The sequence below is a fragment of the Pungitius pungitius genome, chromosome 13 (assembly GCF_949316345.1).
Source record: "Pungitius pungitius chromosome 13, fPunPun2.1, whole genome shotgun sequence".
Classification (NCBI taxonomy): Eukaryota; Metazoa; Chordata; class Actinopteri; order Perciformes; family Gasterosteidae; genus Pungitius; species Pungitius pungitius.
Genome location: NC_084912.1, coordinates 4,502,218 through 4,516,943, shown reverse-complemented (window position 1 = coordinate 4,516,943; position 14,726 = coordinate 4,502,218). Strand labels below are relative to the sequence as shown.

Sequence of the window (14,726 nt, the reverse complement as noted above, 5' to 3'; positions counted from 1 at the left end):
CATAGCACAAACATGGTAACGCACAAACAGTTTGTTCGCAACTAAGAATCGTTCACGAGATGTGGCGTCACGAGGAAGAAAAGTTCAACTATTTCTGTCACAGGACATCTGTGTAAATACCTGCACTTTGCCAATTTTCCACTGATCTGATATAATAGCAAAAATATATATGTATATACACACAGAGACTGATGTGTACAACACCAGTGTCATCTAAACTGATCGATAACCTTAAAAACATGCAGCTCCATTTTAAAAACAATTCCATTTCCATTCAAAAATTTAAACGGAGGCTGAGGCACCTGCAGCTCAAATAATTGTCTAATGAGACTTGATTTTGATTTATTTAAACGCACTGATGCTGTTCTATAAAATTACAACTGTTAACCATTTGCTCCACTGCTCAAAACGGAGACACCCGTGATGATTCATTTGATTGATTTATTTATTTCTGTGGAGCAATTCCAGGGGATCCACAGCTATTCATGATAGACTGCATCAATCACACCGCGTTAATATTCAACAGTTTGATACGCAGATCTACAAAGATGATTTCTCCTAAACGTGCGAGTGGGCTTGTTTACGGCGTGCGGCGGCGGCCTCGTGTAGGCCCGCCTCGCCGGCGCTGCCAACAAAAGGCCGAGTGCGCGGCGGAGAAAACGAAGCGACATATTGAACGCTTGCCGCGCTGCGCGTCGCTGCCGCGGCGTACAATAAACATCGGGATTGTTCCTGCGCGGCGTTTTCTCTCACGCGCACCTCAATGTGTTGTAGCACATTTTCATCGAACCTCGGGGTGACGCGAGTCGACCGCACCGCTCCCACATTCCTTTTGTGACACTGCTCTTCCTTATAAAGCCTCGCCGCTCTTCCACCCGGGGCCTATCCCCCCCCCCACCCCCCATCTACCTATTCACCCACCCGTCCGTCCGTCCGTCCGTCTGTCGACCATCTTTCCGTCCGCAGCGTTCTCATATCTGCTCCGATCATTTTTTTTTTTTCTTCTGCTGTTTCCATCTCTCCCTCCCACCCCTTTTTTCTCCCTGTAACTAAACTGGCTGTGTCTCTCTCCATCTGCTGGTTCTTCCTTCAGCGGCCCTGCACCTGTTCACACCTCCTCTCCTGTTGGCCACCTCGTCTCTCCTCTCTACCCCCTCCTTTATCCGCGTCTCTCTGTCCCCCCCCCCCCTCCCTCTCCCTCTCCCTCTCTGCCAGGCCCGTTCCTGGCTCAGTTAGCCTCTCTGTCATTCAATCCATCTGTCTGCAAGTCAACTTTGTTTACAGCGGGCGGCCCTAGCCTCCTTTCTTCTTCAAGGAGCGCCGAATTCCCCCCCCCCCCCGACTGCCTCCAAGGTCAGCGGCGAGCCAAACGAGCCCCGAGCCCCCCACCCTCCCCTGCAACTGTTAAATTAACACAAAAGAAAATTGCCTTCCCCTTCAGGCACCCGAGCATAAGTATGGACGATAAGTCTCTTGAAATGTGCACGTCTGAAACCCTTGATGAATAAATACAGGCGCGTACGCGTATCGACGGATGCTCGCTCCCCACAGAAACAAATAGTAGCCGTCGTTCCCGCAGAGAAAAAAACAAAACAAAAAAAACAATTCAAGTAATTAGCTGCTGATTGGCCTCTGTCATCATCTAGAGAAGTTTAAAAGTCTTAATTGGCACAGATGACGGATGGTCTTAGAACAGAAAGGGCGGAGCGGCAGCGCAGGCATCTGTGATTTTAAAAATGAAACACACAGCATACGTGCAATATGCTCCCATACTGACCGGATCCAGGAAACCCAAGACTCTACAGGAATAGTTTGGGGTAACATATGTGGCAGGGCTGAGGGTCAAATCAATTGCATCCAAGAAGGTAAATGATCGGCTGGAATGAATTATTTCAATCTGATAAAGTATATAGTGCATGTTACAGTATTAATATCTACTGTAATAAATGAGGGAATAAACTAAAGAAAAGTTGCCGTGTTTACATGTCTGCATCTAGAATTGATATGCACATATTATTTAAGACACAAAACTGAAGAGCGATGACGGAAAGTTGAAGGGAAATATCCAGAGCAGTGGGAGAGAGAGGTGTGCAAACTGAGCGTTTGTGCCACATGGTGTGTTCTCCGCGGTGTGAGCTCAATCCACCTGTGTTGGAATTCACTTCACACCTGAGACCTGATGTCGTTCAAACGCTCCTCACCCCTTCCTCCCCGATATGAGCCTTAAGGCAACTGGCAGGAAGTAACATGTACCAGTGTGTGTGTGTGTCTATCTCATTACCCACCCAAGTAATCTTCAGTGAACTCCTCTATTATCTTCTTACTATTCCCCCCCCGCCCACCGAGCCATTGGATCAGATGCTTGGAGAGGAGGAGGCGGCCATTGAGCTGGATAACAAAGAGAGGCTTTTTTAAACTCAGCGGGGGGGACTGAGGCTGGAGATGAAACCGTAGGGGGGCTTGTGCCCATCCGGTGTCCGCCTTTAGATGCCCACCATCGCCAGCCTCCTCCATGTCATCTCCACACTTCTCTTTACGTTATTATATTAGTATTCTCCTAAACCCTCTTCTCCCCTCACTTTCCATATGTCCTCTTCTCTTTCATTCTCAACTATTTGCTCGTTTTCACTTGTCTATCCTCTGTGTCGTCATCCTCCTCCTTCCTCACCTGTCCTTGCTGACTACAAAAAAAAAGCTTTGTTTTTTACATTTTCACCAGGCGCATGAACATCAACAAAAGCTCTGAATAGCAATGCAGCAACAACCTTTTTAACAACTATGTTAATTATCTTTGTGACTTGTTTTATGTTGACAGATCCATCCATTTTTTCCAGATGTTATAGAACCTAAACTGAACATAGTTATGGGGCATTTTTAATAGATTTAAAATGAATCTTAAACAAAGGCAATGTCTCACATCCAGTACAGGTATTCCTGCTGCCTTCTCCCATTATTCAACACCCTGCTCAACCCTCTCGCTCTCTTCTCCTCCGGTATTCCTCCCTCAGCATCTTTCAGAATATCTCCACGCAGCTGCTGTCTTGAACTTATCCTTTGCTCCTCCCCACGACCTCTTGTCCCCCGTATTTGTGATCATCTCCCGGTACAAAATCGGCAGACGGGGGCACCGCCCTCCTACCTACGAGGCTCTGCTTGGCACTGCTGTGCCCACAAAGGGCGACAGAAAGAAACAGGATCGATTGAAGGCAAGAGGGGGGGGTGGGGGGGGGTGAAAAAAAACAAAAACAAAGAGCAGCTAAAAAAGATTAAAACGTTGGCGATGAAAAGATAAAAACATAGATCAGTCTGCTGAAAGAGAGCGACAGAGGAAAAAGAGAAATGAGAGGAGAAGAAGAGCAGCGAGCGGTTCTGTCATGTCGGATGAAAGCTGTGCCTACTGGGCTGTGGGCACCGTGTCGAGTCGCTGATGGTGCCACCCTCACAGCAGGGGTGCGTGAAGGCACAAGCGGTGACCAGATGACTGACAAGATCTGCTCGGCGGAAACTTTTGTCCATACGCGGTTTCGCTGAGGTGAGCAGAAAAGGCGCGAGCCGGGGCCACACTGTGGCGAGGAGAGAGAGAGAGTTGTGTATCAGGCGACGTTTGTGTGTCTGTGAACGGAAACCCTTCAAACGTGGTAGTGTACATTTGACGGCATACCCCACATGTGCCAATTACTAGGATGATGCATTCTGGGGTACTTTTGGTGTTTACATATAGACAAGTGTAGCTTTATTGAAACAATTATCACGTGACATTCATGCATTTTTCTTTTTTTCTATTTGAAATCAAGAGCCTTTCAGCTGTGTCCCCTAACCATGACTCCTAAACCAGGATACGAAGCGGCATGAAACCCCCCTTCTTTTCAGTCTACGTCAAGCTATACATAGTTTGAAGTGATGGCTTCACATATGTACTCAATTAGGGACCAAAAAAAGATGAGCATACGTGAGGAGAAGAGTGGATGGAGGATGGCGGAGGGCTGGTGCTCTCCCTTTTGTTCTCTGTCCTCCAGCAGTAGTGCCTGTATGTAGGCCAGTGTCCCAGGGCTCACTTGGCTGGGGTGACAACAGTTGTAGCCGACAGATTTGCCTCCATCTTGCCTGAGGTCTCCCAGTCAGCGATCTGTCATTTCTATCCATTCCCAGCCCCGCAGGATGGACAGATTACCCTGCCTCTTAATAATTCTGCTACTTATGGCGTGTGATTTTTCCACTGCTGAATTAACAGCATCTAGAGTTTAACCTTTATGATATTTATAGCGCAAATAAGTTCCAGAGTTGGAGTAAGCGAGGCATGCTTACTAGGCTCAGGGTATCATTTATCTTCAGCGAGAAACAGAGGGATTACGAACGGAAGGCTGGAAGCAGCAGCGGAGAAAGGAAGAAAACGGGTCTCTGAGCAGCTATCTACGTTTTCCAGTTGGCCTGCGTGTGTGAAACAGAAATGACACAAATAGAGCCTAAAATGCTGAATCGGAGGATCGGGTAGAACACAAGTCTGCACCGATGCAGTTATCATATTACTGCATACCGTACCCTGCTGGATCGATACAGTGAGACCAGAGTTTCACTTTGAGAAGCACCAACCGTTCAGACGCCTAGTGGAGAGCGCTATGCTAACCCGGGGATAACAAAATGAGGTAAAATCCCACCAGTGTGTTCTTAAACGCACTGCTATCAGAGTGCTGCATCTTCAGAGGAATCTGCAGAGTCACAGCATTGCATTTGGTGAACGTGTGAGTGGAAGAAAAGACACACACACACACACACACACATGCAGTTAAGTGGAAACAACGAGAGAGACTCGTCAAGGCCAACGGCTGCACCAACAAAAAGTCTGTGGCTTCATTTCGTTTTTGTTGTTAGTAGCAAGCGTACGCACAATGTCAACATGTGTGCAATGCCAGCATCTTCTGAGGTGATGGAGGAAATGTGAGGCCACGTTAGTGATGATGGATTCCACAGATGAACAGACCAGAGAAGGAAAGATGGAGCAGAGTAAGATACTGAGACATGGAGGGTCAAAGCAAGTGAAAGAAAGATAAAAGACTACGTGAGTCTCAACAGATTGGGCGAGCGAGACAGTCAGAGTGCAGAAGAGAGAGAGAGGTGAAAAGGCAGGATGGCAGAGAGGGCACTCCGACAGCGAGGAGAGAAGAACGCGCCGAGGTCTCGTCACCAGGCCAACGGGCCCACCACTGTCAACATCATGGCACTCTGTGGTGCGCGCACACACAACCACACACACACACACACACGTCTGGCCAACGGCCCTCCCAGCTGCCCTATCCGTAACTGTCTGATTAGTTGTGCTAAGCAGCCCCTCCCCTGCCAACCATGGTGCCATCTGCTACCCAACAACATGGCTGCCGACCAGACAAGTGTGCACGCGCGCACACGCACACACACACAAACACTCACCAAGCCTCATACCTGGCTTTGCCCCGCTGCTGTCACACCGACACTCACATCAAACTTCACAAACACAGGTGTAGCCCAAAGGTATCGACACTTAGCGTTTGCACAAAGGCGTGCACACAGACTCATCTAATCGCACGCTCACAAAACGAGTCAACGTGCACATACACACACACACACACACACACGCTGAAGAGGCTGTGCACGTGCGTTTGTGTGTGGTGACAGTGGTTAGGCATTGCTAATGCCAGGTAGAAAGAAAGATGCTGTGCTCGTGTGTGCTCGTGTGTGCGTGTGTGTGTGTGTGCACACTTGCTGGCAGAGCTTGAGGGTTCATTACAGCCCCCACCTCTCCTGTTGCGACTGCAGCCCGCGTGGCGCCCCGGCCCTTTTATTCCGGGCCGTGATTGGACAAGGGCCTCCCGCCGAGTTGGTTTGCAGCAGTTTTGTCGCGCCCAGATTTCACTCGCTGCTCAAAGCGAGCCTCTGGCGGGACGCGGCATCTGCTGCCTCACCTTCCTCATTTACACTTCTCCGCCCTTACACACACATACACACACACACACACACACACAGTTCTGTGCGCCGCCTCTCCAGGCCTTGCCATCACGATCTACAACTGAGGAGAGGACAAAAAGAACTCCGTTTAGGTGGAGAGAGAGAGAGAGAGAGAGAGAGAGAGAGAGAGAGAGAGAGAGAGAGAGAGAGAGAGAGAGAGAGAGAGAGAGAGAGAGAGAGCAGCAGCGTGACATGTTTAATAGAGTTTGGGGAACTTGTCACAGCAGTGGGTCTGGAGCTTTTTATTTATCTGCTTTTCAGCATCCATCTTCTGATTTCAGGGTCACAGAGAGGAGAATGAGGCCTCCCATTCCAGTTCCTTCCACCTGCTCACCTGCTTTTATTCACTGCTTTACCAAGATGGATGAATGTACGTTATCCCTCATCTCTTTTCTAGAAGTGTGTATCCAGTTACACAATCATACAGACAACTAGTACCTCTAAAATGTTCTAAATTCTCCTTGGTTCCCAACTGGACATTCCCTGAATACCTCCACAGGGAGGCATCTTGATCACATGCCTCTACCGCTTCAATTGTGTTCCTTTATTTTAAAGGAATACATGCCACTGCGGACCCCTGAGACTACCTCAGTAATCTCAGAATGTTGAGTCTCCAGAATCCTCCATCTGTTCAAGATGTCCTCAAAATGTGCTTCCACCTGGACAAATTCTCTAACAGGTAAGACTTCAGATTTTAGGGCCACCATTCTATTCGAGTTCAACTGAAGACTCAGCCCTTCATAGAACATCAATAGAATTGTCCATTTTTTGCCTAGAAAATTCTTCTCTAAAACAATAGCCTACGTGGTGTAAAACCACTCCTGGCTTCAGTGAGAAAGTGACAGCACGTATTCACTGAAGCATTGTAATCTTCTGCTTCACGTCCATCGACAGCTCAAAGCAGCCCTCCCCCCCGATGAACACGGATGCTTGATTTCATGGCGATACTGGTGGAAGATATGCCACCTTGCATTCATCCAAACCACAAAGCAGCCACACAGGTCTCAACTAACCACGGATACACTATGCAAACACACACATCTATCCACGTTGGTGCCTATCTGGCATGTGTTGAAACAGCAGTTATGCTGGGCAGTTTTCACCGAGGCCCCGGGGATCTGGGATCACAACGCAGGGAGAGATAAGGCTGGAAGGAGACAAGGAAAGAAGAAGAAAGAAAGTGAAGAAAGACAGGAGCAAACAAACAAAACAAACTTGGTAAAGCCCTCTGCTGGGCTGGGGCTGGAGTGTGTGTGTGTGTGTGTGTGTGTGTGTGTGTGTGTGTGTGTGTGTGTGTGTGTGTGTGTGTGTGTGTGTGTGTGTGTGTGTGTGTGTGTGTGTGTGTGTGTGTGTGTGTGTGTGTGTGTGTGACGATGTGAACAGAGTGGCGGGGATTAGGACAGATCCTGGGCTGTCCAACTCACAGCTGGCTGATGATCCAATCCTGGAGCGCACCAGCCACCATGGGACCCCCCGAGTGCGTGCATGCATCTGCATGTGTGCGAGGCCGTGTGTACAGGCATGTGGATTTGACTGATGTGCGTATCACTGTGCACATTTGCGGGCCTGCAGTTGTACAAACAAATATATGTGTGTGTGTATGACTGCATAAATCTGTGTTCACCAGAAAGGAAGGCGGGGCTGTCAGCTCGAAGAGACGCTGTCTGTGCTTCAGGTCCCCCTATTTGAAAACAGGCTGTGATCATTTGGCCGGCGACGGGAGGACCGAATGGAAAAAAAGAGGGACGCAAGAAAGTTGCAGCGAGAGAATCAAAGAGCTGCCTTCCAAGGCCGGTCATGCAATTGCCTTCCAGCCTCGCTACTGTGAATCTCACGGTCCTACTCTCACACAAACGCGGCAACAACAACCAGCACAGTACAGCTACAAAGACAAGAGGAGGGCCAATAGTGGCAGGACTACCAGTGAACTACATGAAGCTCCCCATAAGCCCAGAGAGGGAAATGCTTGATGTTTAGTTGCTTCGTTTGGAACAGCGTGAGAAAAAGCCACGGACAACATAACAAGTAAGGGGATAATAATAGACCTAAGAACTAAAATGAAAAATAAAAACTGGTCAGGCACATCCACACGTGCTTGTGCCTGTCTGTGCTGGATACTTTCTTTAAAAAATTTGCACTCATTCCGAAGACATTTTACAACCGTATCTTCATCAACAGACATGGATGGATCAATGGATGGATGGAAAGACTTTACGGGCTTCCAAGTAAACACCAAGTTTGGGGAAAAACAAGCCGGCTGGACAGCTTAACTGAGTGTTGAGAATAGAAACTAAAACCCTCAGTGTGTCCTCAGCAGAGCCAGAGTTCCTGTCTTGTTGTTCATGTTAAGCCTAATGAGGAGCGTAACATCATGCGTGACACAGTGGTGACCTTACAAGGTATAAAAGTAATTTCCATGTATTTGATTGATCTGAAGGTGTATCCCATATTGGGGTTAATATTAACCCGTCTCGGACTAATCTTTAAAACGAAACGTATAAATATATGAATGCTCAGAATTTAACTACTAACTAAATATAATGCAAGCTTCAAGCTAAATTATCGTTTTTATAATTTAGGACTGTACACTTTTATCATCTTAAATCCTGTGAGGATATTTAAGCTCATACATACGTGCAGGTCTTCATCACGTGTTCCTGTACAGTACAGGTTTTTTAACTTCAAAACATGTATTTATTTATCACTGTGGGGGCTTATATTTTTTAGGACTGTAGTACCTCTGTCCAACACTACTTTCTAAAGGCTCTAAACATTGCTTCAAATTAAATTGATACTAAATGTTAACGTGCTTCTCCTGCACTACTGGAATAAAAATGAACATCCGTATTAAATCAGTATCAGAAGTGGCTTAAACTGCTAATGACCAAAATTGAATTTGAATGGCTACACGCTCAGCCAAGTCAACAGCTGTCAAACATCTAGTATGACTCTGTGGAAAGATAAAACTATAAACTCTCTCATGCATATACACCCACGTGATGGCCGTAAAATGGTCTAGTCCAATAGCTCCTCTAGTACAGGTCAAAGTCATCATGTTGCCACATCAATCTCTGTGTCATTCTCCACAGCTGGCTGCAAAATACACACACACACACACACTACTTACCTTATTCCTAAAACACAAGACGGCCGGCATGCAGCACTGGCCAGCTGACAGAGAAACACACTTAAACACAGATCAAGCCGGGAGCTGCTGTGGACACATTACACGCCACCGAGCTGACAAGCGCATAAACACAAACACGCGCACACACACACACACACACACACACACACACTCAATGATTACACAAACTTGCATCCCGCAGCCTCCAGCACCACAGGGCACCAGCACCACATCTGTGCCCATCTCAAACACCTCGGCTACGGGCAGCGGGGGTGAGAGAGTGCTCCGGGCGGCTGGCGTGACCCTGGATGTTGGATGGTGTGGAAGGGAACAGCAGCCAGTGGATGAGTGGAGGGACAGAGGGAAGATAAGGGAGAAGGGAGGAATGCTGCAGAGGATCAAACAATAATAGGAAAGAAAAAAAAAGAAATAAGGGAAATAGATATTTTTTATCAATTATAAAAGAACAGCAAAGCATGAGGGCTAAGGACGTAGACAAACAGCAGGTAGATAAGATAGATGTATAGAAAGATGGAGAGATAAAAGAACAAGAGAGGAGGTGAAACAGGGAACACGTTGGGGAAAAAGCAGAAATAGATGGGATGAGAGAAGACGGATTCAAGAGGGAGGAGAGCCGGTAGCGCCCGTTGTGAGAACGGGTGCAGGGCGCTGGCAGGTGGCACGGAGGCCAGGCTGTCCAGTGACCATCAGCCGCACTTTTCTGTGTGTGTGTGTGTGTGTGTGTGTCACGGACACAAGAAGGCTCAGGCGCCATTTTGGCTCTGCTGGAGCTGTGGCTGGGCTGGGCACTGGCCTGGTGGCACAGAGTGGGCAGTGTGTGGAAATGTGTGTATTGCATTATGTTGTGGCATGCTTAACAGGATTAAAGGTGACCTGGTGAGGTCCAGTTGGTACTGGGACCATCGCACAGCGGCACGCATGTGTTTATGTGTGTGTGGTTTGTATAATAGGATTAGCTGTTACCTGGTGCGGTACAGTTGGTGTGCTGGTCTGAACTGGACTGGGCTGAGCTGAGCTGGGCAGGAGCTGGGCAGAGGGGAGTGCTGTGTGCGTGTGTGTGTGTGTGTGTGTGTGTGTGTGTGTTAGTGGTGGCATGTATAATAGGATTAGGTACTACCTGGTGAGGTGCAGTTGGCGCTGGGCATTTGCCAGCTGTTCTGCTAGGCTCAGGGCTTCGGCCTGCCATTGGCTCCCGTCCTTTTGGACCACCTCCAGATGCTGCCGACAGCCAACCAGCTCTGAGCTCAGCCTTTCCACTTCCTGTCCCGCAGAGATGGAAGGGGAGAAGGAAGAGGAGGTTGCGCAAATCTTTCAAAAACAACCAACCTTATGTTCACAGAGAGACAAACATTTATGGCAGCTTTCAACCTTTCACAAGGATTTGGTTGTCTAAAATTCTAAATAGTTTGATTTCTTAACAGTAACATAGTGTTTGAAATATAGGTGAAATTCATATGGTCTATGAGGCATTCCAATTAACAAGCCCTGTGCCCTTTAAAAGTATAACCTGGGCTTTTATCCAACTGCATATTCACTCATTATTTCCAACGGACAGTCTGGATAACAAATGCTTGAACTAAGAGAAATTTGGGAGAAATATGGATGTTAGGAAGTATTGTAGGGGTTCTTGATTTTACCATCCTCAAAATTTACACCATTTAAATCATCACCAAAACCCTCTAGACATTGTGCAAAGAGAAATAACTCAAATGATCTGATAAATGTCAACTAATAAGAGGGTTGAATGCAGACGTACCTGCGCAGCCTTTTCCACGTGTCGGCTGGTCTTGGTGTTGAGCTCTCGTAGCTCTCGCTCTGCCTCCTCTTTCTTCAGCTGGGCCTGGCTGAGCTGATATCGAAGTTCCACACACACCTAGAAATGATATGTGATAACAGCAAGTCCAATGATTGACAATTATTGCTTCCTGTTCCTTGTTTCTTAATTTGCCTTTTTTTTGTTTTACTTTCATGATGGTATTTTTTTTTACAGGTTCTCACTTTTTTAATTTAAACTAAGTCATAATACTAATACTTTCAGTGGACCTCTACCCTGAAGGCGATTTACGTGATGCTTGCTTTCCATATATTATCTATTTTATCATTATGATCATTTTATTAAATATGAAAACATTTTAAAGTATTTTTTCGTTCAAACAGTCAGAGGTCAGAGTCGTTCATAGAAGATTAACTGCAGGATTCTGTGTCTTCATAAATATGGTTCAGTAAGACATGAACCAAGCATCTTCTAACAAGGCCTGGTTTTATACCTCACCTTAAACCAAATTATAAATACATGTTGAATTGACCCATCTAGCAGCGGAGAACAAATACTGAAATAGATAAATCTCTGCTGCCACCCAGTGGATTTACAAAAGCATTACAGAAATCCAGAGGATCAGGGGTGTTCTTAACATCCGATTTTTCTAATCTTTTTTTTTCAAGCTTTTTTTTCAATTACTGGTGCAAATACAAGCACTAATCATAACTAATTAAATAAGAATGTAAATATGTTGACCTACTGCGCAACACAGACACTGTACCTTGGTATTTTCTTGTTCCTGGCTGGTGAGTTTGCCAAGAGTGTCCTCCAGCTGATTGGTCAGTGATCTGTTGTCCCTGTGAACCTTGCCTAGCTGTCCTTCCAATTCAGCAACATGCTGGGACAAGCTCGACACCTGCAACACACAGTTTTCTAATGGCATTTCATTTATAAAATGGCAATGGCAGTGTTTCCTCTTTACAGCAACTTCTCGAGCTTGAATGGCAGCTGCCACAGTAAACAGTCATAGTGAAGTGAAGGGCAATAAATGGGACATTAGAGTATTTCTCTGCAATAAATATTATTATTTGATCAAATATATAAAAAATATATTCAGTATTCCAAAGCCAACAGAGCTGTGGATTAGAAATTCATACGTAACAATCTATATATACACGTAGACCGTGAATAAGTGAGATTTACGGTCTGTGCCAGCTCTTCTCGATGTTTGCGGCCGTCAGACCGGCCCTCTTCTCTGGCCTCGGCCAGTCTTTTCTTCAATGCCTGCGCTTCCCGCTCTAGTTGCTCCTTGTGTCGAGCCAGCTCCCTGGACAGCTGCTCACACTGCACCTCCACCTGCACGCATACAAACAGACACACGGGGTAGGAAGGGTTAACTCTTACTTTAGAAGACAACTTAGAAGACAAGTGAAGGAGCTATTTCAATCTTAAATGCAGGGTAAGGTCACACACACACATGTAGAAAAGTGTGTGTTTATACACCAAATGTTTCTCTGACCCTGGCTTTGTACAGATTGGCTTCTTCGGCCATTTCCACAGCTTGCTTGACTTGCAGACAGGCTGACCACTCCCTCTGTTGGGCCTCCTGCTGACTGGCTCGCACACCACGCAGAGCCACCAGTAACTCGTCCCGCTCCCTAAAAGATCCATTAGACAAGAAAATGCACAATCAGCGTTAGGCAATGCTCATGGGAAATTTGTCCTGAATAATGGATCATAACTGTCAAATCATAAAATCCCTTGCAGAGACATAAGATGAATAAACAGAAAGAAAGCTTTCATAAGGTACATAAATGTATAATAATTCACTTAAAGCTTCAACTACAGAATATGAAAAGCTGACCCTTTTGTATGTGTGTAATACCACTGACTTTTTGAGTCTGTCAATAGCCTGGACATGCTGATTTGTGTGAGTTCCAGCCAAGACGGCCTCGTGCTGCGCACACTGCAGACACAATCCTGCCACACGAGGAGCTCCGTCAGCTCTCAGCGCATCTGCAGCATGTTTCTCCCGGTGTCGCAGACGATCCTTTACCTCCTCACACTCCTTCTGACTGACCGACAGATCCTTCCTGAGACCGGAAGCAAAGGATGAAACCAGGAGAGTTTGATTGATTTTCACCCAACAAAACCACAACAAAAAAAGGGCCAATAGTCACCGTCTACGCTGGCTTCACAGCTGGAATGTACTGACCTGAGGGAGAGGACCTGAGCCTCCAAGCTTTCAATCTGGGCCTGGTAGATCCCTCTCAATTGTTCCTGATGAACACAAACATGTTCAGAACAGGCTAGACTGCAGACTAGGTTTGAGTCTAGGATTTTGCCTAACCCTTTTTAGTTTGAAGGTGGTTTTCTGTGTTAAGAATTATCAGTGGGGGAAAATTTTAAATTGAATGCAGAATAAAAAATGGAAATGAAATTTAAAAAAATAAGCACAATTTTGAAGTAATACATTTATAAAATGATTTGATATTTCAGGTTGTCGTCAGAGCGTTAGACAAACATTTATTTTCTGGAATACAAAACAAAAAATAATGTGATAATGCAGCAATTTCATGATGTGGGGAAGAGCAGCAAAAATATACCAGTTCGTTTTTCCACGTGGCGAGCTCTTCTTTGAGCCGTATGTTGTGGCTGTTGACTGCCAAACTCCCATTTTCCTGAGGAACACAACAGCACACCTTTAAAGATCTGTAACATTTTCACAGGGTAATATTTATTTTAATGAAGATATTTTCTATCATTTTTTTGCAGTGCATGCCGGATGTAAAAAGGTGACCGACTCTATTCCATCAGTGAAGGTATGTGGAGGATTGCGGATTATAGACACAATTTACCGAGTAGTGGTGGATGGGGAAGTCTTTCAGTGATTCATCCGCAGCTTTGGATTTCAGGGTGGAATGCAACTTTTCATTCTCCACCACCACCACTCTGATTCGCTGTTTTATCTCGTGCAGCTCCTCCTGAAATCACACATGTAGAGAAGCGAATTGCAATGTATCCAGACTGGGAAGATAGTGAAATGGACTGCAAATATAAACGTAAACACATTTTAGCGCACAGACCTTGCACAATTTAACTTCAGCTTCCAGGTGCTGGATGTACTCGGGCTGGTTTTGAATCATTGGTACAAAATCCTGAAAAGCCGGCGAGTTGGACCGTCCCTCATGCTGCACTTTCTAACAGAGGAAAGAAAAAGGCCGAGGCCACAATGAGGCCAACGACACAGCAGAATGGAAAGCAAAATATCACCAACCCTAATAAATCTTTAAAGCGTTTCTCAGCTCGCGAAAGCTGCTTCTTGCTCTACCTTTGACGGGGACTGTTTCTTCGAAGGAGTGAGAGGAGAGGGAATTTCTCTGCACTGCTTCAGCAGAAGGCTCTTCAGCTGATTAACTGCGATGCCAAAAGACAAAGGAACACACACACATTAAGCATTTCAATTTGACTTATCCGTATTGTTGTAAATCTCCAGATGGGGTAAAACAACGTCTTTGTCAGACAGACTTCCCACAACTGATCACTGAGTCACCTGCTTCGCTCTGTGTCTTCTGGCTCCATGCGGCCCTGTCCTCTTCGGCCACGGTGGAGGTGAGGAGGCTGCCATCACTGCCTCTGGGTGGCTCCTCCACCGCTTCTCCTTCCGAGCCCAGCTGCCCCCAAACACTGCTGAGCTGCTGTATGCTGTGGTTGGCCCGCTCTGCGAACAGCGGACACTCATTGACCCCGGGTCTTATACGGTACATTGTTTCGGCACCGCGGCCATGACAGATTAGTTAGTGTCTAAAAAAAAACAACAACACTAAAACACATTTAGAA

At 46.3% G+C, this 14,726-nt stretch overlaps 1 protein-coding gene across 1 annotated transcript in view; it reads right to left on the bottom strand.

Moving 5' to 3' along the window:
• The window catches only part of sdccag8 (SHH signaling and ciliogenesis regulator sdccag8), a 34,650-nt gene that overhangs the window by 19,086 nt on the left and 838 nt on the right, over positions 1 to 14,726 (bottom strand). The window contains exons 2-13 of the mRNA XM_037465098.2: positions 14,440 to 14,607; positions 14,218 to 14,303; positions 13,973 to 14,086; positions 13,745 to 13,870; positions 13,493 to 13,567; positions 13,102 to 13,166; positions 12,779 to 12,979; positions 12,406 to 12,544; positions 12,090 to 12,242; positions 11,668 to 11,802; positions 10,884 to 11,000; positions 10,245 to 10,387 (exon numbers count right to left, since the gene is read on the bottom strand). Coding sequence (XP_037320995.2) covers positions 10,245 to 10,387; positions 10,884 to 11,000; positions 11,668 to 11,802; positions 12,090 to 12,242; positions 12,406 to 12,544; positions 12,779 to 12,979; positions 13,102 to 13,166; positions 13,493 to 13,567; positions 13,745 to 13,870; positions 13,973 to 14,086; positions 14,218 to 14,303; positions 14,440 to 14,607 — 1,522 coding nt within the window. The remainder of the gene's footprint in view (positions 1 to 10,244; positions 10,388 to 10,883; positions 11,001 to 11,667; positions 11,803 to 12,089; positions 12,243 to 12,405; positions 12,545 to 12,778; positions 12,980 to 13,101; positions 13,167 to 13,492; positions 13,568 to 13,744; positions 13,871 to 13,972; positions 14,087 to 14,217; positions 14,304 to 14,439; positions 14,608 to 14,726) is intronic.